Here is a 21713-nt window from a genome sequence, read left to right as displayed (position 1 = left end):
ACTAGACCCTACCTTGCAACCAAAGAGTCAGTGGGACAAATCTAAGGGCCTCCAAATGACTTGTCTGGAATGAAAAGCCATGGTAGCGTCAACCAAAGCGATAAGGTCAGTGGGAAGACGGACTTGGCTCAGAGGTGGACAAACTACGGCCCGCGGAACTGTCCTGCCCGGCCCTTGAGCTCCTGTCTGGGGAGGCTAACCCCCACTCTCCCCACTCCCCTGCAGCCACGTGGGCAGTGTGGGTGGTTCTGGCCAGGCGGTGGGCCTGCGAGCTCCTGCTGCTCTCAGCTGCATGGTAAGGGGGTGGGGCGGGGCGGTTAGGGGACAGGGAGCAGGGTGCGGTTGGATGGGGTGGAGGTTCTGGGGGTTGCGGTCAGGGGGCAGTTGGATAGGCTGTGGAAGTCCCAGGGGGCCTGTTAGGGGACAGGGGTGTGGATAAGGATCTTGGGGGGCAGTCAGGAGACAAGGAGTGGGGGGGTTGGATGGGGGAGTTCTGAAAGGGGCAGTCAGGGGGCAGGAAGTGGAGGGGGCAGATAGGAGGCGAGGGCCAAGTTATTTGGGGCGGCACAGCCTTCCCTACCTGGCCCTCCATATAGTTTTGCACCCCGATGTGGCCAACTTGGCTGGTTAGCTGAGTCCTCACAAACCCAGACAGGTCAATTTTAATCTCATCATGTAAGCATGCAAACAGGAGCAGTGCTGAAGGTACCTCCATCCTGCCACCAATAAGAACAGCTCTAACATCTGGAACACTCAGCCAAATTAAGAATTGCCTGTGGACTGGCTATCATGAACAGTACATTTTCTTCATGCAACAAAGAACATGGGCTTCCAACATCAGTTAAGTTGGCACCTGTTGTTCTTTGGTAACATTTTCCTAAAATGAATTTTGCTAAATAAACCCTTTTCAGTGTCCAAAGCATCAAGCCAAAGGTTGCTCCCTGCCTTGCCCCAGGTACAAAATTATTTTAAAAAAGAAGAAATGTTTCATTTTACTGAAAAAATAAAAGTGATCTAACGTGTTAAAAAAGCAAACTATTTCAGTTGGCTACAACTTTAACTAAATGTACAGGTTTCAGAGTAGCAGCTGTGTTAGTCTGTATTCGCAAAAAGAAAAGGAGGACTTGTGGCACCTCAGAGACTAACAAATTTATTTGAGCATAAGCTTTCATGAGCTACAGCTAGCTCACGGATGAAGTGAGCTAGCTGTAGCTCACGAAAGCTTATGCTCAAATTTGTTAGTCTCTGAGGTGCCACAAGTCCTCCTTTTCATTTTGCGAATACAGACTAACACAGCTGCTACTCTGAAACCTGTCAAATAAATTTGTTAGTCTCTAAGGTGCCACAAGTCCTCCTTTTTTAAATGTATAGTGAACTGCAGTTTGTATTACAGCCTTTAACAAGTCATTGAAATTCTGATTCATTCCTCAGCTTTGGGCCAACTGAAATAAAGAAAAAAGCATTGTAGATCACAGCAGCAAGCCAGCCACTTTAACCACCAACAGGGTTGGTCTGACACACTAAATTAAGTTAATCCAAGCAGCCCAATGCATCTTTTGTCTTTCTGTACTAATCTTAGGACAATGTGCTTTTATTGGGCTCAGTAATAAGGAACTACCAGTAACGTCAGCACCATAGCCTTTGCTCTGTATTTAGCAATTTCACTTACCTGGAAATACAAACTGCAGACACTTCCATAAACATCAATAGCTTCTGTTAAGTGCTATTATAACTTCCAATTAAACGCTTATTTTCTGCCTTCCATCAATCAACTATCCTGAAAACATTTCTACTTCTCCATCCTATGCTGGAAACAAACTTCATCAAGACTCTTACGTCTTCTATCCTAGCTCCGACACTTCAAAGTGCGACCTAAAAACAAGTTTGCAGCTGTTGACTCCAGCTTGACACAGATGACTTGTGTCTGGCTACAAAGGAGCTGATTTTATTGCAGGCAAGCAATTAAAGCACAGTCTCATCTCCACTAGATTTGGTTCCCACTAGCCAGTAAGGGTCACATCATTCTGCAAAATCTGCCATTTTACCTAGATGCATCCCTATGAATGACTGGCATGTGAGCCCACATGTAGTGGTCTGAATGGTCTAAGTCTTCTGGGGACAGGGAACAGGTAGTTTTGTCAATGTGTTCCACTTTCATATTGCATATTTCAAGTATATATTTTAGTGCATTTAGTCTCGGAGAGAATAAACAGCTCAGCAGCAGCAGCTGTTAGTGACATTAACTGTGCTCTAATGCTTTATTTCAACTCAAGTGTCAGCTACATGGACTCTGGAGGAAGTCAGACTTCATGGAGACCAAGTGAGACTACGCTTTCCTCCCCTAGCCAGCACCACCTTTGCCTCTTCAGGGACTTTTTTTTAAAAGCATGAAGAAAGCTTTCAAAGAGATTTGTTCATGTGCAGTTCATCCCCTACAAGGACTGACCTAGAGCACACTGCACCAAAAGGCTGCTGATTTCTGTTGCGAAGCTTCAGACAGATCTCCACAGCCAGACAGCTTTGCTGGCTGGATCTTTCAAGGGCAACACTACTGAGGAGCGAGGCACAATCTGCTAGAAGAGCTGGACTCATGTCAGTCATTGGCCTCTAGGTTTTAGTTCAACTGAATTCCAAGTTGCTAACTTAAAATCTCGTGTGAGTTATTTAGAGAATGTGAGGGAGAGGTGAGACACCACATTAACTTCTCTAATTCTCAGACACTGATGCAGCATTTAAATGGAGGAAGTACTGGACAGTTTGATGGATAGGGCAGCTGCTTATTAAGGATATGGATGAATGGTTAAATCTGCCTCATTTGGTTTCTCTTCCCATTCCAGCCTCATGAACAAATTTTCCCAGATTTCCAGGCCTCAGAGACAAGAGCCACTAACTTCCTGCTGTTAAACCTTCAACAGTCTCATGGTTCATACCACTGAAAAAAAGCTGGTTGATGATAAAAAACAATGTTACCAATTCCCACTCAAACTCTTCTTTGCAAAGAATTCCCTCCCCCCGCCCCCCCAAGAATTCATGCTGCACACTCCTGGAACAGCAGATTACAATACACTGATTTTATGTCTAACCTTCTTATTCTCAGTGTTTGCTTTAAATCGGTTTACATTTAATGAATGCAAGGTATAAACATAACATAAAATTCAAGAAAATGTGTTTGTCTAGCACTCCCTACTCTGTTTTAGGCATGAGGATATTTGCTGGAGTGAAATTAAACCGCCAGGGGAATCATCAAGGAACTGGAGAGCAGCTATTTCTAAATGCCAATGTATTTGTAATCCCATTTGCACATAGTCTATTAGAAATCTGGGATCTTAAAAACTTTTTTCCTTAAAACGCTTGCAGTTCAATTTGAAGAATTACAATGGCTTTCTAAGCACCAAATTCATTATAAGACTGCTCTTAATTTAGAAGACTGTGTAGTTTGGGATCTACATATTTATTACATTGGTTTTCTCTATAAAAGCCTCATTATCTCACATGAAGCCAGACTATGTGACTTCCCAAAACACCAGTAAAGACTTCAGGCCAGATCCTGCCCTCAGGCAATACCTATGTAACGCCACTGAAGTTAGGGGAACCCCTGTTTACATCTGTGCAACCTATGCAGAACATGCTTTAACCGTTGTATGCCAGCTAATGTAGGGTTCACTCACATGGTGTTAAAATTCACTGAGAACTAGTCTGTACTGACTTCACCTGGATTCACATGTCTAAAATCCAGTTCCTCCTCAATGGATTAAGCCCTCGTTGTGTTTGAATATTTCTTGTAAAGGACTCTGGAGAACTTCCTTTCCTTGATCCATGCTGTATACATTTGTTATTGCAGGGTCGCACTTCCAAGTGTTCCTACAGAGCAGGGGCGGCCCAACTGCATCTCTTTTACTGTTGAAGTGCAGCTTGCGGAGCCCCGCCCCCTATTCTCTACCTACCAGACTGGGGGGGAGCTTCGGCCACCCCGCTGCACGGCAGAGGTCCCGATAGGGGCTTCTGCCCAGCGGGGCACACCTGCCAGGTTTGGCGCTTCAGCAGGAGCAAGGCTGAAGCCCTAAGCCCCGTCAGGCACACCCTGGCTCTCGGACTTCTGAAGACTCTTGTAAGGATCAGTAAGTTTGGCCACCTGTTATAGAGGGTTGTTTGCACTGAGCTGGCTTGATATGGCTGAAATGCATCAGAGAAGGGACAGCTAAATTACTTATCTCTCTTACCCTTAATAAAATCCTGATTCCCATTAAAAATGTTATCACCATATCAATGTACACCTTACTCTCATGAGAAGACACGCTCTCTTCCAAAGCCTGAGTTCCACGTACAAATAGAATACGAGTCATTTAGTACAGAATAAGTTAGGCCAGATCTCCATAGTGTTGAAACGTAAACCACACAGCAGCTATCCCATTGATTTGATGTCACAAACTCCAGAGACAATGTTAACCACCTAAATTGCTTCTTTGTTCGTAACCTTGTCTCCTCCAGAGAGGCAAATCAATAAGGAAGATGTCATCGCAAGTCTAGTTCCATGCTTATATTATACCACTATTTATCACACAAATTAACGCTGGCTTCTTTAAACAGCTGCACTGAAGAGATCAGAAAGAGAATCCACTCTAGCAACATTCCATAGCACTTGGTCTGCTCTTACGACAACTCCAGTGATTAGTCCCTCTAATGCATGGCACACACATCAGAGCTGATATAGAAGAGCCAACCGCATTCAACAAAAAGGTTAGCATACCAGTAGATATGTATCTTTCCATTTTAAAATTCAAATACAGTTGTTTCCTGCGCAACTTTCTCTTTGTACACACACCAGGAGCTATAAGAGCTGTGCAGTAATCCTCATTCATTTCAAACCACATTCCCGAGACTATGATCAGCCAAAGCACAAGAGACATTGCCAGGTTTGGTGACATTCTGTAAGCATGTCTCACACTACTCAACACTCCCTCTAATACTCTCAATTATCTATTCAATATCATTGCTTAAGTGCACCTGAAATGTTAGATAAACACTATGATATTTATGGAGTACTTGTGGCACCTTAGAGACTAACAAATTTATTTGAGCATAAGCTTTTGTGAGCTACAGCTCACTTGAAGTGAAGCTGTAGCTCACGAAAGCTTATGCTCAAATAAATTTGTTAGTCTCTAAGGTGCCACAAGTACTTCTTTTCTTTTTGTGAATACAGACTAACACGGCTGCTACTCTGAAACCTGTTTCAAAAAGCTTTGTGGCCAACCACATGACTCCTCCAGTTCTGTAAGGACAAAGCATAGAGAGTGACTTGGTAAGTAACCCCCTTTTCCTCCCCCTCCTGAACTGCCTCGTCCTGACTGAACCACTGTGTTTAAAGTATCCCATCCCTCAAAGACCAGGCAGTGTGTCTTGCGTGGGCAACAGTAAAATATGCACTACAGTGAACTAAACAAGCAGCCTAGGCAGGAGTTTCTATACTAGTAAAAGACACGGGGGATGTCCAGTCTAAATCTTATACTATGCTTTAGTTCCATCTCCTGTTATTCCTGACAGGCAGCACACTAAATATTTAGTGCTAGGCATTCAAAGGGTTATCATCAACAATAAATAACGCCTTCTTATAGGGTCAGAAAAGTTAGCGATGGAGACACATACAATTTCCAATTCCTTATTGGCAAACAGCCCTGGATTGTCCAGGTTTAAACGCCTTACTCAACGTGCCTGCTCCTAGTGCGCACTGAAGCCATAGCTGCTCACTTGACCTACGAAGCCAAGTTCGTATTTCCCATTAGCCCTGCAGAGACAATACAGCTCTGGGAGATTGAGCTGGGTTCTAGTCTGGCTTGTGCAACACCACTAGAAGTCAAATTCACAAGTGTAATGTCTTCAGTGACAAATTAGAACACAGGTGGATTTTCAGATTCCACAGTTTGTGGCAACAGCAGCTAGAAAAATAATCTTTTAACTTGTAGGCTAAGATCATTAGCCCTGGATTTATTGAAGGAGAATAAAAACGAAACCTATCATCATTTTTACAATCCCTTTACAGACTATAATTCAGTTTAAAGGGTGTCTTGTGAGAAAAATGCTAGTTTCTAGCATAATTTTAGCATGTAGAATGATCCAGCATCAACAACATAAGATTGAAAAAAGAATTCTCTTGATTTCCAGAATCCTTAGAAGAGGCTGTGAACAAGTTCAGATATTTCTTTAGCTTGTCACACAATTCTAGCCTTTCTATCCTCTCAAAAACACTTGGGACAAAAATGACACTTTCCTTAAAAGAGGCCACCTGGTCAAGACAGAAGTTACAAGACCTTGACACAGTCAATGAAAAGATTTTCCTCACAGAAAAGTACTTCTGAAATTCTGGGAACTGAAGTACTTGCATGGCTGGACTGTGGCCAAGTAATAGCTCAGAACATTTTACTTGATAGCTAATAGATCCATTAGATTACATCAAACGTGTTCTGAAAATGGAGACCTGTCTTGTCTACAAGGTAGAGTGGTGAACATACTTAATCAAAATCTTCCTTCACATGGCTTGTCTGGTTACCCTCTGGCCCTGCGGTAGATGATCATGGGCCATTTTTACTTGCTGCCTGGTGTGGCACACTATGTCAACACTGGCATCCAATGAAGTGAACTGTAGCTCACGAAAGCTTATGCTCAAATAAATTTGTTAGTCTCTAAGGTGCCACAAGTCCTCCTTTTCTTTTTTGCGAACACTGGCATCAAGACTCTGCCTAGATCCCATTCTTATGAGAGCTCATCGAAAGCCCAGTTAAAAGTAGCATAAATTTTTCAGTTAGGCAGGCAAGAGGACAAAGCTCCTTTGGTTTCTGTTCCCTGCCTAACGACTAAAATCATGTTCCAGACAAATGGCAGATTCTTCTGCTAGTCCTAGTAAAGACCCTAGCAACTGGCTGACTATGGGGAATTATGTAGCATAGATGCTTGAAATCCCACCCAATAAAACTTCAGCTAAACTGTGAAACATTTATAGTCACGGTGGCTTTTCAGGTCAGTGGTAACTACTCTCTCTCTCTCTGGGATAACACATAAAACCTTAGCTAATATGAAATAAAAAGCTATTTAAGAAATGGAATTTTCCTGCAGGCTAAGAGCAGCATGAATTTGCTCTAATTACAAGTTCTCTTCAGCTGTTCCTGGATCACAGCGATCATTAAAAGTCAATGGTGAATATTGCAGAGAAGACCAAACCTGAATGATCATTGCGCACTATTTTCCTAGGACAAGGCGAATTTATCTCAATGGGATTAGGATGATTTAAAAAAAAAAAAAAAAAGAAAAGAAAAGAAAAAAAGTATTACTTTACCATTAATCTTCTCTGGGGTCTCTGAAAGACACGGAAGAGCTATGCAGAAATTAACATCTCAAAATTCCTTGCAAAAAATGCTACATAAAACTATTCTCTAAGCCTTAAATATCAAAAGTTGTCATGGCTTCACTGGCACCAGGACTCGAGACATCATGCTTTAAGAATGCACAATGCGACAAGTCTATTTTAAAAAAGTAGATATATGTGGTGCTCCACTTTTATAGCTGTTTGTGAATTTTAGCAGAGTATCTTGCTGTGCTTCCCAGCTTTGTAGAAGTATTGCTCCTGTTTTATAGAAAAGAGAATGGAGCCACAGATATGAAGTACCTTCCACAAAGTTACACAGCAAGTCGAAGGCAAAGTTGGGACTAGAACCCAGTGTGACGGGTTGAATCACAGAAACTACCTTGGGGCTGCTAACTGATGTGCCAAGACTACTTCTGCCCCTGCTTTCCCTGTCCTCTCATCTTAGGACTCCAGCACCCTGTCTTGCTGAGCCAGACACACCAGTCTGCCCCAGCACAGACCCAGGGTCTAAACCACGTGCCCCAAAGCTGCAGACTTAACCGAAAGCAACTTAAGAAGTGTTCCTGTCTTTAACACTCAGATGGGGTCTAAACCTAAATAAATCCATTTTACCCTGTATAAGCTTTATACTAGGTAAAACAGATTTATTTGCGGTTTGGACCCCATTGGGAGTAGGACATCTGAGTGTTAAAGATAGGAACACTTCTTAAGTTGCTTTTGGTTAAGTTTGCAGCTTTGGGGCACGTGGTTCAGACCCTGGGTCTGTCTTGCTGAGCCAGACACGCCAGTCTGCCCCAAGACAGGGTGCTGGAGTCCCAAGCTGGGAGGGCAGGGAAAGCAGGGGCAGAAGTAGTCTTGGCACATCAGTTGGCAGCCCCAAGGTAGTTTCTGTGATTCAACCCATCACACCCAGATCCCCTAACTTCCCGTTGCTGCTCTAACCATGAGAGAGGGCACTGTTTCCCCTCCATCACCGATCATACAGCACCAGAATAAAAGTATAGAGCAACATTATAAAAATTCACACTTTACCAAGACTGAATATACATCAGGTTTACAAAGCGTAGCTTAACCACAGCATTTCAGGTTGTGGAGAAGGCAAGTTAAAGTCTCCTGCATGGTTTTTGCTCTGAAATTGCAACTTGTACTTTTCTTCGTGGTCCCTGGGGAAGGACATCTTTTTCATGCACACATCTATTCTCACACAAATGAAAACACCAAGATAGGATTTTAAAAGACAGGTTGGTTAATATACCTGTATCTTAAACGCCTCCTCCCGCCCCAAATCACTTGCATATAGCCTGCTCAGATAAAGAAATCCAGGCTTGAGGCCTCAATCTGTTTCTATGGAAGTTATTTTTAACAGCACAATGGCCCTGTTGTGATCTCACTGTATTGTCAGCCAGGGGGAAAAAGTGGCAGCTACACACAAGGAGTCTGTCTAGACAAAAATATCACTTACTTTCCTCAAACAACATTTTAAATACATCTCCAAGTAGGATATGGCATCTATAAAGTCAGAAATAAGAAACATTGTTTTTGAAGGTTGTCAGCTCATCAAATTTTAATTAAAACTCTGATTGACAGTCTTATATTGTCTACCACCATAAAACTCTGCATGTTGTGATTCAAAGAATTCCTACACAGGTGAGCAGGATTACACCTGCCAGCTACAGGATCCTCAAGTTTGATACCTGTGAGATGGGAATGGAATCCTCTTCTTGAGGAATACACTGAGCTTTTAATTGGCCAGCAGGCTGCATTTCCAGTGTACAGACACATTCATTTGGAGATTGAGGGGTTGGAAGAGAACAGCTCTAAAAAAAAATTAATATTTTAAAAGGTGTCGTGTTCTCCCCAATAATCTAGCTATGAAGAAACAGGGTAGAGAATCTCTGTACGCTAATTAGTGCTGCCAGAGTGCCTACAATGTTAGCCATTGCAGACAGCCGAGGCCTAACCAAATATGCGAAGATGGCATTTCAACTCTAAAGCCAGACATTTCAAACCTGACAGTTTAGTCCCAAGGTAAAACTCCAATAAGACATAGGGAAAGTTGATGGTATGAAGACAGTGCCCTTAAGAGCACAGCACTTCCTTTCCAGGAGACACGTGGAAACCATTCCGAAGCATCTCTAACCACTCATCCAGTTATTACCAATTGATTCAATTTAGCAGTCACTGGCTCTCTACAACTTACAAGTGACAGTAATCACAGATGGCAATTTTAACCCAAGCCCTGCACATCGTTTTGAATTAGCAAGTAATGCAGCAAGAGAAGAGGGAAAACCTTGCTGCCTTCAGCTGGGTGAAACCTAAGAAATAAACTATAATTTAACCAGCAGAATTTTCACTTCACCCCATGTAGTTCCCATCTGCATCTGGAAAATGACAGCAAATTAAATTACAACTGCACATTTCCAGCTACTTTTCTAAAAACAATGCTGTTAATACTCCAATACACAGAGTGTAATGGTTTAAAAAAATATCCAGCAACTTCTTACTCCACTTTTCCTCTCTGTGCAGCATCTCTTCATGTCAAATCTGTTGACTTTACTTACAAGCCAAGTTTTTATTCCTATCAATGACAGAGAAGCACGTTGGAAACTTTTATCCCTTGTGTATTATCAACAAAGCAACCAGCAAAGTTCTGAGCTGCAGAATCTACTGCCTATGTCAGAGGCAGAAAGAACTCTGCTGAATTATTCTGATCAGACATTCAAATTTGCAGAATGGGCAGTTTAAAAGGTGGTCTTGATTTATAAATTGAAAAATATTGCTAATGAAGGTCACCAAGAGAAAATTAATAGGAGTCCCCCATAATCTGATTATCAATTTTCTGCAAAAACTTTGAACTCTGTCCAGAGTGAGGCTGCTTTATTGACACATCTGCCTTTGGCTCTCATACCAAGCAGCAGCATCCCACAGGAAACAGCAGAGTAATGTGTATTAGTGGGGGCCAGCTGGAAAACGAAGGTGAAGGAAAGAGTTCAGCAATACAAATAATGACGCTATTATTTCAGGCAGCAATGAATCAGCAGAACCACAAACTACCCAAAATATTTATTCAGACAGTTAGCACCACTGAGAGTGCCTTTCCTTTGAATCTCTAAGCAGTTCCACAGGGAATAAGTTAGTCAAGTTTAAATGAAGCATACAGTGTAACCGAGATACAGTCCTACATCTGGATTCAAGAAACTACATTTCAAATGGAGATTCTAGGACTGCATTAGAGTGTAATGATTTCTTTGCAGTACATATCTTTCAGTAAAAAGTTATAATTAATACAGCATTATGCAAAAGATACAAAGTGAATATGCGCCAATACTTTGCATGCAAACTTTCAAAAGATTTTAAAAATATCCTTCTGAATAGTTCAGAGGAAAATTTTACTCTCTGATGCTTCAATTAGGAGAAACAGATGGACCCATGATTTGGTTTAAAAACTGCTGCGTTATTAAAAATAGTTACAGCTCCTCCTACAAATCTTTCAATAGTGCTCACTGAGGCTTTGTTATAAAGCAGAGGTGGCTTGTTTGAGGGAAAAGATACATCAAAATAAGAATACATCAAGAATAAAAATATTCCTTCACTAGTCAGGTTTTTTGTTTTTTTAAACAAAGCAGTTAAAATCTCGGTTGACTAAGTTACGGCTATAAAACAAAACAATTAAAGATCTAATTGAAAATTTCAGTCCAGGTTCAAACATCTCTATTGACTCTGACCCTGTATCCCTGCTTGCTGTCCACATGTATGTTCTAGATTCCTTTACTCCTCTGTAGGTACGTGATGTGTCCCCAATACTCCTCTGTAGGTTCTCCACATGACCACCTGCTACAAACCCAGTGGGGGCTCCTCATATAGGCAAATGAAGCTGGCTTCCCACATCCAGTAAGGGACCTGCAGGCCCCCACAATTAAAGTTTCTCACAGATAAGTGCTTTCCTTGCCCCTTTCCAATGCTCCCTTATACATTTCCCAGGCACGCTCCCTATCTCGCTAGGTTAATTCCCCTCTGCTATCTCCAGATGCATTTTTCTCTTCAAGTTTGTTCATCAGTTTAATCGTACTGTGTTATTGCTAGCAGTGAAATTTAGTAGTCAAATCATTCATGACTCAGTATTTCAGCCCCTGAATGTCTATCATTTCAATAGAGCATTTTAAAGTTATCCAAGATTATCCTATAAAGTAATGTTCCCCAAGAATGCTAACCTCTCTCAGAGTCCTTCTATAGATAAATCCTGACTTAAGGACCAGATCCTTCCAGCAGAAGACCGTTTCAATATAGAAGTTCCCAGGAAAATTCTTGGAGAACAAGAACTCCTTTCTTGAAGTAAAAAGCTTTCATTGTGAAATCCACTCGCATTAAAATGTTTATTGATAAAACGATTCTATGACAGCAGACAAGTCAGTTCAAAATAAATATTTAGAAAACTGACAGGATGTTTCAGAGATAAGAGGTAAATTTGTCAAAAGGGCACAAGTGCCTTAAGGAGCCTACATCTGATTTTCAAAAGTGACTAAGACACATGGTCTAAATCGCACTGAAAGTTATTGGCACTTTGGCTCTTCAGTGCCTAAGTCACTTTTAAAGATGGGCATTAGGCATTTTTGAAAGTGTTACCCAAAGTTCTGAACGGTTTATGTAACAATATTTTGAAGTTCTATTATTCAAGCAATTTGAGTTATAACTACCCTCTCTCCAAAACAGCACCGTTTGCAAAAGGTTTGAGAAAGATTAGCTGTAAACCCAAAATTCCTTGACCAATTTCCTTCACCGGTTCAGAAAATTTACTAAGATTCAAATCACAAGGATTTCTTTTAAAGAAAGTCTGAAGAGTATCTACAAAGCTTACAATCGCAATCTTATTACAGCCTTAACTATAAAACTGGCTACCAATCCATCCACCAAAAGTCTCAATAATTAACAATTACCTCAGCAGTGTATCTTCTACAATAAAGAGGACAGGCATAAGATAGATACAAGAACAAGGAAAGCAAGGACTAGAGAGAAAAGGAATAAAGGAGAAAGTTTATTTCCACCAGGAATAGTTATCTGAAATAAAGCTACTTAAATAGTTAAAATGAGTCAAAGTATGTAAGCAAAAAAGATGACGGCTAATTCAAAAGAAGAAATGGACCTAACAACATACTTGTTATTCTAAATGATCCTACATGTATATATTGAATACCTCTCCAGCAGGGCCCAAGGCAATATCAGTTTGCTAGAGGTAACTGTTATACTTTGGGACACAGGATGTGAGAATATCAAGTGTGGACAGCTGGGGGTGAAACTAAACCAGATGGCTATTTGCATATTTCCGTGGTCTGTGAAACAAATGCACTGGTGTACATTTTGTGGCTATTATAGGTGCTACGTGTTATGCAAAAGCCATATCAAATGTAGGCAACAAAAACCTATTTTAGTGTCATTCGGAGAGGCAGATACAACTGGCAGGTCAAAAAGTGCATGTGTAGAATGTAAAGCTACTTCATTCAGTTCATAGCTAAAACTAGGTATAGTTGGATGCTAGATTAAGTATTATCTGACTGTTGTGCCCAAAGAAGTTTGCCCAACACACCAGAAAGATTTTTATCTGGACTTGGTAAGGAAGCAGGATGGTGGTGGGGGTCACAGTATGATTCTGTTCATAAATATTCATTTGAGATACAAAGAGCAAACAAAATTCATAACGTATATAAAAGAGATTTTCCTCAAAGAAAGATTTAATAGGGAACAGTAGTCCCAAGAAGATCAAAATTCAGTACTTGCATAAGTATTTGTAGGATCAGAGCTTTAATTAAAACAAATATCAGTTTCAACCACCATGGTAAAGCTAATATTTATTTTCTTTGTCAGGGATAAATCAGATACTCAATTTAGCCAATTTTTTGTTTGTTTAAGATTGGCAGCTCAGGCAAAACAGTAAATTAATAGGAAAACCAGGTAGGTTTATATAAATTTCAGAGACTGAATAAAAGCTTCATTTCCCTGAGTAAAAATTATTTGGCACCATTATTTTGCAACAAGACACTCAAATGAAGAACAGCAGGAGTTCACTCATCCAAAAATTGTGGGAATGGTATAAAAATCCATTAAAATATATAAAAAAAATTGTCATAAATTAGCACTGACTTTACCATGTGCCTGTTAGTCATCTGTTTCTCCACTGACCTTTGTTCTCTGGGATACAAACAAATCCTGTTACAGAAATACAAACCTATACCATCGCAGGATGGCAAGTGTGCTAATCACTGCAAATGAGATATCACTCACTAGTATAAACTATTCAGTTATGGTATCTATTTCCAGACATTACAGCAGAGCCTACTAATGCGACCATAATTAAGGCGGTATTAGCATTTAAAACACCCTGGAAAAATCATGTACTCTAGAACTAACATTTAGGCCTAAGTCAGAAGTTGTCAAACCTTTTCATAGGGTGGACCACATCTGTCATTGCACTCGAAAAACAGCTGGCAACAAGGAGCATCCAGCCAGGATGAGAAACTCTGCTGTAGGATCAAGCTTGGTATGTAAGCTAGAATCTCAGAGACCAAACCATAACCTTTGAGGGCCACAGCCAGGGAGCAAGTCTTTTAAGTACAGTTGGTTACTCTACAGTGGTGAAATGTCCATAAGTTTACTGTACTTTTGGATCCCACGTCAAAAGACTTCATATTTAAATTGTCTCTGGTTTGAATCCAGTTCAGGGAATTGGTGACCAAAAGGTGGCCTCACACATCATCTGGCATCTGTTCAATGTCTATAAAACTAGGTGGTTTCAAACTGGTTCCTAGTGGGTAGGTGCCCACAGCCACAATCCACAATCACAAGTGGTGCCCTTGTTTAAAATTCCAGCTGATGACCAAATCCACGTAGAATTATAAATAGTAGGCTCACGAAAAACTCACACACACTTAGAGCATCTAGCCTAGTCCCTGAATTTTGGCATGGAGACCAAACTACTTTTCCACTCCCAGAAGTGATTCCTAGGGCAAGGGGAAGAGCGTCTTACAATGGCAGTATGAGGAAACTTGCACGGTCACTGCCACTTCTTTGGAGAGAGGACATCAGTTTATCCTGTCATCAACCCAGAAGCTTTTGTTAGCTCTAACATGGACAAAAACTTTTGTCTAGAATTTGGTCTAAACACTTATGCAAGAAGCTGGAAAAAATAGCAGAAATATTGGAAGGGTCATTCAACTTATAAAATAAAAATAAAAATCAGACCTCTATACAAACATCTTCACTTGCAACCCTAAGACCCTGTTCCTGCAACGTTCTGCATGCAGATGGACCCTTGCACGGAACTCCATTTCCTTTATGCAGGCACAGAGGTTTGCCTGTGTGCATCCCACTGCAGAATCAGGGCCTAAGATTGTTACAACTGAAACAGATTAGAGACAAAATTATGTTCCTCTAGGATTTCAGCTTGTTTACTTTGTGCATTTGACAGCATGCTGTAGCTAGTCAGTCCCACCATTTCCCTGTTGTCTTTCACAGAGCAAGAAAAGAGAAACATTTCAAAAAAATAGGGCAGCAATTTTAAAGACAAAAACTGTCAGGACTACTTGGAGGTAGGTGTAGTACCTGAGATGAATTTTAATATTTTTTTTAAAAGGACTAGATTCCAACTTGACAGTATCCCTTTAACTCTGAGATGTTATTATGCATGTATAGTCATTCTTTACGAGTATTTTAACTGCACACAGAGCGTGTGACAAAGACACCACCTCACCACTTCTGAAAGGAAGCAAACTTGGTCATAACTTCTGGAGTGAAAGAATGATCATACAAAATGCTAATGGAACACAGAATGCCCATAACTTCATCAAGTCCAATGCGTAATATGGACATCTATTCAAACTCACACATGCAATAGCAAAACAGTGTCCCCACAAGAGATTATTTTGGTTCTAGAAGATCACAACTATCAACCCAATTCTCTGATCTTATTTCCATACAGGCTGATTGCAAATACAGTGCAACGTTCACACTGCACTGGAATGGCCTGGAATCAGATGCCATCTGGATGAACAACTGAAGTGTTAATGGAAGCAAGACAAAAGCATGAACTATATGCAGTACACTAAAGTAGTGGGGACAAGCTGACAAGTTATGTTATCAGATTTGGAAGGGGACAGGGAGAGCAATTATCCTCCAAAGCTGTCAAAATTTTTCCAAGCTGATCACTTCAGAACCAATAACCATATTAATTGATGCATGATCCAGCCAAGCACACCTCATTCACATGTAATCTTACCTTTCTGATTTTGTTTCTTAGACATCCCTGCGTATTTGTTTTTATGGTCAATTAATCATATGGGGGGGGAAATAGTTCTCTCCCTTGAATGATGTGGCTGACAGCTGCAAGTCACACGTTGTCTCGTATCAAATCGGAGTGGCAAATATCTGGCTGGGATGGCAAACGGGAGCTAGAGAAATCTGCTGACTGAACAGCAAAGCACTCTAGGCTCCTTCCTCTCAACACCAACTTATCAGGATGCCCGAAGGTAGCAGCTCACATTGTCCTTTTCAGAGATTCTGAAAGTAAAAAAAAAAACAAGAAAGGAATTAGGTTAGAAAACTCCCACTGTATTAGCCATGTCTGTACAGGAACTCTCATGGGGTACTGGGCTCTTCTGGGCAATGCTTTTTAAAAATAAAATTTATGTTGCTTAGAGGGCACTGTAAAACTACCAGTTAAAAAATAAATAAATCGAAACACAAAGCAGCAAGGTCTCTAAAGACTTTGCCTTGCGTTTCAGCAATCTTTCAGTACTGGAATTCAGAGTTAGTGGAGCCTTTACAAAACAATTTTATTGAAGCACCAAAGCATTAGAGCCAATTTATAACCCATTATAAAAACAGCTGTCTAAACGGATACTAGCATTAAGTAGTGTTAGCATGTTCAATTTGAGCAAGGCACAACATTACTTTGCTTTGGTTTTTCTCTCACCACACCCATAGTTTCTGTTGGTTTATTTCAGCAAAGAACAGGACAGCAACTGACTAAAGCAGGAATAGTTCTCTCTCTGCATTGCACTGTTTTTAAATTGAAGAACTGAAGAGGTCACCTACGTTATTGTACTTGTTCCCATTAATTAGTCCAGGAGCCTTGATAGCAGTCACCACAGTCAGGCGTGACAGGCAAAACAAAGAACAAGGTACAAAAAAAAAAAAAAAAAAAAAAAAAAAAAAAGACTAATAAGGAATTCTCTGCTACCGTAAATGGGCACAATCTGCTGAGCCAGCTGGCCCCACTAAAACCTTACAGCCACATTCAGGAGGAAATGTAAAAACTCAGTGAAGAGCTGACAGTAAACCCCTGCTTAGGCATGTATGCTAACGACATTCCTGGGATATGGTTTAAACATCTAGGGAACACAGCAACACTAACATAATACAAGAAACAAGTTTCAGAGTAGCAGCCGTATTAGTCTGTATTTGCAAAAAGAAAAGGAGTACTTGTGGCACCTTAGAGACTAACAAATTTATTAGAGCATAAGCTTTCGTGAGCTACAGCTCACTTCATCAGATGCACTGGCCAACTGAATGTTAGCAGATTCCTACAACACAGGTGCTTACACAAATGTATTCAATTTAGAAATGAAGTATTTGCTATAACTAAAACTTTCCAAGCTAGACTATACAAGTGTTCAAAACCCTTTTTAATTCTAGTCACAGAACCCAAACATACTTTTTACAACACGAGACATAAGCTCTGAGATACAAAGGAAGCTGCTAGAATACAATAAAGGCTCAGGGTATTTTGAAAGCTGCATGCATAAAAGAGCCCTTTTACCTGTCAGCAAAGCTCTTGGAAGGAAGGAAGAAAGGAAGGAATACAAACTCCTGTCTTGCTGCCTTCAGCTCTTGGAATTAAATAACGCAATTGGTTAGGTTCTGTTGCCTGAAGCCACACCCGATCCATTAAACTTGGTGTGTGTCAAATGAAATTAAGAAAATAAAATGAGATTCCCACAAAAGCCAGGAAATGTAGTGAAGGACTAAATCTTCAATATCTAGATAGAACAAGGGAACCAGCTCAACTTTTTCTTACTTCAGAAAATTATTGCTTGTAGAAACACCCTCAATGTCCAAAACAGATGTGCTCTGGATACGAGTACGTGTAAGTTTCATTTCCCCACCCTCCTGTCTGCTCCCTGGCTGTGAACAGGCAGTACACTGTAAATGATACAAGGATCCTGCTGTTGGAAATGCTAGAACTGAATTGCTGTGGATTTCAAGAGAATGCCTGTTCAGGAGAAGGAACGTGGTATATGTACACACTTGTGATCACAGAATTAGTACTCAGAAGTCTATTTTTGTAGGATCTTTCAGGAACATAACTATAATGTAAGGTCTTATGCAACATTTATTTTTTAGAAAATAAAACAGCTTCTGTGATTCAGAGTAGTGTGTGAAAGTACACAGGCAATTTTAAATACAGAAGCAACATTTTATCTAGAACACGAGACCAGAGGCAAATTAGGGGGTTATGGGGACCTGGGCCAAAGTAAATGGGAGCCCCCCACCACCCCTTCCACCTGCAGTCCCCTCCATGCCCCCCCAAGCTTCTGCAGGAGAGCTGGGTCAGGGCACTGGGACTTGCCCCACTCTTCCCACCCGGCACTCCAGCTGGGGAGTGGGGTTGGGGTGCGGGGGCTTGCCTGGTCCCACCCGCTTGGAGCTCCTGCCAGGGAGCAGGGTTGGGGCGTGGGGGCTTTGCAAAAAGTAATCCTCTCCAACTGTGAGGTAAGTTATGTCTTCACTTCAAAGAGAAAATAAAAATAATTGCAGTAATTAAGTCTTGGAAAAAACAAAGGCATTTACAAGCAATTATAAGTCATTCTTTACCAAGCCTGACAATATATAAATGATATTCTAGCAACGGTTCAAAGGAATATAGCCATTGATAAATCTGATAAGCATTAAATGGCTGGCCATTATATTCTTGAGGATGAAATCAAATCAAACGAAACTGCCATGGCAGAAATATAAACTTGGATAATCGGAAGCAACTTCAGCTTATGTTAATATTCAGTTTCCTAAAGTTGTGCAACATTCACAACCAGATGCCCTTGTAACTGACCAGCAGGGAAATTGCAACATGGTAGGTAGTTAGATGATGAAAGGCTTAGATAGATCACTTTTATTTTTAAAAACAAAGTGGAAGCATCTCTTTAAATTTCAAGACTGGTAAAATAACCAAAAAGGGTAGTATAAGTTAAAAAAATTGCAAAGGAGAGTATATTTTGTCAGAAAAGATATCCCAACATCCAAGACATTAGGTATGGTATATTTCAATAAAATCTGTATAAAAACAAATATTAACCTTTAAAGCCAGTAAGAAACAACTTAAAAATAAATTAAATATCTGATTTGTTGGATTTTAAATTACTCCATTATTAAATTTAAATCCATAGATTATGTAGGACCTACAAAGGAAAAAACAATACTTTTTTCCTTCTTTTTCTGGCTCTGCAGCAATTAAGCTATTCCCAAAGCTGTGCAGTCACTTAGCTGATTACATAAAATAGGATGTGAAAAAGAAAGAAATTAGTGTTTCTAAAGTAGCTTGAAATTTAGAAGTAAAAAAACCACGTTTTCCAAATGGAACAACAAGATGAGCAGGGATATATTTCCAAGCTTCTTTATGACTTTATTGTAAGAAGTACAAACTTAAAAAAATATACTCATTCATAGTCTCTTAAGAATACCATGATAATAGCCTAGGATTGATAATTAGTCAATATTTAAACTAAGCTACAAAAGTTGCTTCTGCGATCCTGAAGCCTAAAAGGACAAGTCTGCTATTTAGAAGGATTTTTACCATTTTCATACTGGGATTTCAAGCAAGTAGTGGTTTAGGGTTTGTTTTTTTTCTCCCCTTCTCGAGCTTAAACAACACAATTCATGCTATACAGTAGCATCTGGCTAATTGGCTCGAGTAAAGTAGTCCCTTACCAAGCTATTTTAATCTTGTTGATCAAGCACATGGAAGTCTTTGTGATTCTACACACAATACCATTTCACTAGAATAAATCTTTGAATTTGTAATTTATAATCATTCACAAAAAGAAACTATTTCCAAGATACCAGGGTGATTACAATCAGCGGAGGACCCAAAACACAAAGATGTTTATCCAAAATATTATGCACCCTGTCTTTGTAACACATACACATGGACACTGGATTAAAGATCAGTTAAGTACCATGTGCTAAAAGTGCCCCCAAATTAACCTAGGAATGCAAAGTATCGTATTTTGTCTTACCACAAAGAATACTTAGAGCAGTAACAGGTTTCATATACCTGCTAGGTGGTAGGAATACCGAGAATAATTAAGAATACTTTTAAAAAAAACCTTAAAAAGTTTTCTTTTTTGCTGTGTCCCCACAAAAAACCCTGCCTCCCAGCTGAGAGCATCACTTTATTCGTTGGCCTGCATTGGATCTCTGACACTTCCTCTTTAAGCAAAAGCCAAAAAAGCCATAGAATTCCAATTGCCAGCATCATTAAAGCTTGACACAGGCCTCCATCACTCCTTTTCGAAGACTTAGCTTTTCTGCTCCAGAAGAGATTTAAACCTGGTTCACAGGCTAGTGAGCCCAGATGGCCCCCATTGTTGGATCATATTAAAGAAGTTCTGTATTAAAATCACAAATGAGTTTCAGAGTAGCAGCTGTGTTAATCTGTATTCGCAAAAAGAAAAGGAGTACTTGTGGCACCTTAGAGACTAATTAATTTGTTAGTCTCTAAGGTGCCACAAGTACTCCTTTTCTTTTTACAAATGAGTTTGACTCCCCATAGTTTAAATTCCAGGGTATTACTAATTAAGGTGTCTCTTGGTTTTTGATACTGTTTCTCTCCCTCTCTGTGTCAAACTTGCAAGCTGCTAATTGTATTAGTACATTCTAAGATGGAGTCTGTTCTCAAAGCAATTCTTTGTAACAACTACTCACAGAGAGAGACTCAAAGCACCCAGAGACTCCCCGCCCTTTTGTTGTATTCATCTCGCTTTGTTAACAATTGTGATTAAAATAGAGATAGAGGATGTATGTGACTGGATGCTTGGTGTGGATAATAACTGAATGATCAGTGAGGTCAAGTGGAAGTAACCAGAGGACCCCCGAGGGGCAGACTGGAATCCACCCAACAGCCTCAAGGATGGGAGAACCAAAGAACAAGAGAACATCTGGCAGCACGGAGCCGTCAGGAATGTGCCATCTGCTGATTGATTCAGCAACAGCATGATGAAGCAATTCCCACAGACTGGCATAGGAAGAAATTCCTATAAAAATGGACTCTAGAAAATGAGAACTTTGGGGACTGATTCTGCAAACCAACTTCCAGGAGCGTCAGATGAGCATCTGACAAGGCCCTGCTCCCTCCTCATGTCCAGGCCACCTGACCAGTGGCTTGGCATGAGCAACTCTAAGGCTGGTAACTATGAGAACAACCTTGCAGAACCTGTGTGTGTGTGTGTGTGTGTATAAATGAATGTGTGAATAAATACGAAATTGAATGGAATGTTATAGCTATAACAAACTGCTTACTATGATTCTTTCTGTATTCACAATAAATGTGGCATTTGCCTTTTCCCCTTTAATAAGATCCTGCTGTTTTTTATTTTATTGGTATAACACCATCACACACTAAACTGAACGTGCTCAATGTTTTGATAATACCAGGTTGGCTTTGGTATCTTCTGTCAGAAGAGGGAACAGAATATGCCCAGGGATGCCGGAACAATTTTTATAATGGAGATACTGAGAGCCACTGAACTAAGCTGTAAACCCTACATATGATGGAAACCGCTTCAAACCAAGGGTGTGGCAGCACGCCCAGTTTCAGCACCCATGAACATGCCATACAGTGGTAAAAGCTATCAGAAAAGCATGACAGGAACTGATTTTTGAATCTATACAATCAGATTCCAGAAGCTTATCAGAGAAAAAAGGCGCATTTAATCCACAGTGCTATTAACAACTTGACACGAGGACGACGGGAGAGGTAGAGGGGAATTTTTATGCACTCTGGCCTCCTTGGTTTTCTGAGCACAGGTCTGAAAGTGTCTCCAATACCAATGGCCCCACGGGAATCGCTGTTTGCATAAAGCAGCCTTTTTTCCCCCCTGCCCCAGACTAATCCTTTGATGTTTCTAGGAGAGGATAGCAAAATCATTTTGTTAAAAAAAAAAAAAAAAAAAAAAAAAATCTTTTTACTCCTTACAAACATGAATTTCCTACTATCCCATTCAAACTTTATTCAGGATTTTTCCATATTGAACATATCTTGCTCTAACCAGTTAATTATTTTGTACAAGAATGAACTGAATATTTAAATACA

The 21713-nt window shown here is 40.3% G+C and overlaps 1 protein-coding gene across 12 annotated transcripts in view; it reads right to left on the bottom strand.

Annotated features, from left to right (window-relative positions):
- SPATS2 (spermatogenesis associated serine rich 2) overlaps positions 1–21713 on the bottom strand; it is a 49892-nt gene that overhangs the window by 23702 nt on the left and 4477 nt on the right. For 2 of the 12 annotated variants that reach the window (XM_038378971.2, XM_038378970.2), the window contains exon 2: positions 15624–15904. The exons of 2 other annotated variants lie outside the window; for them this stretch is intronic. In XM_038378971.2, the coding sequence (XP_038234899.1) occupies positions 15624–15648 (25 nt within the window). In that variant the 5' untranslated portion in view covers positions 15649–15904. Of the gene's footprint in view, positions 1–3944; positions 4174–12509; positions 12551–15623; positions 15905–17165; positions 17381–21713 lie in introns of those variants that run through there. 8 more of the 12 variants (XM_043506488.1, XM_043506479.1, XM_038378972.2 and 5 more) reach the window with 8 other exon arrangements.

Source organism: Dermochelys coriacea, chromosome 20 (genome assembly GCF_009764565.3).
Source record: "Dermochelys coriacea isolate rDerCor1 chromosome 20, rDerCor1.pri.v4, whole genome shotgun sequence".
Lineage (NCBI taxonomy): Eukaryota > Metazoa > Chordata > Testudines > Dermochelyidae > Dermochelys > Dermochelys coriacea.
This window is presented reverse-complemented; position numbering and strand designations above follow the sequence as displayed.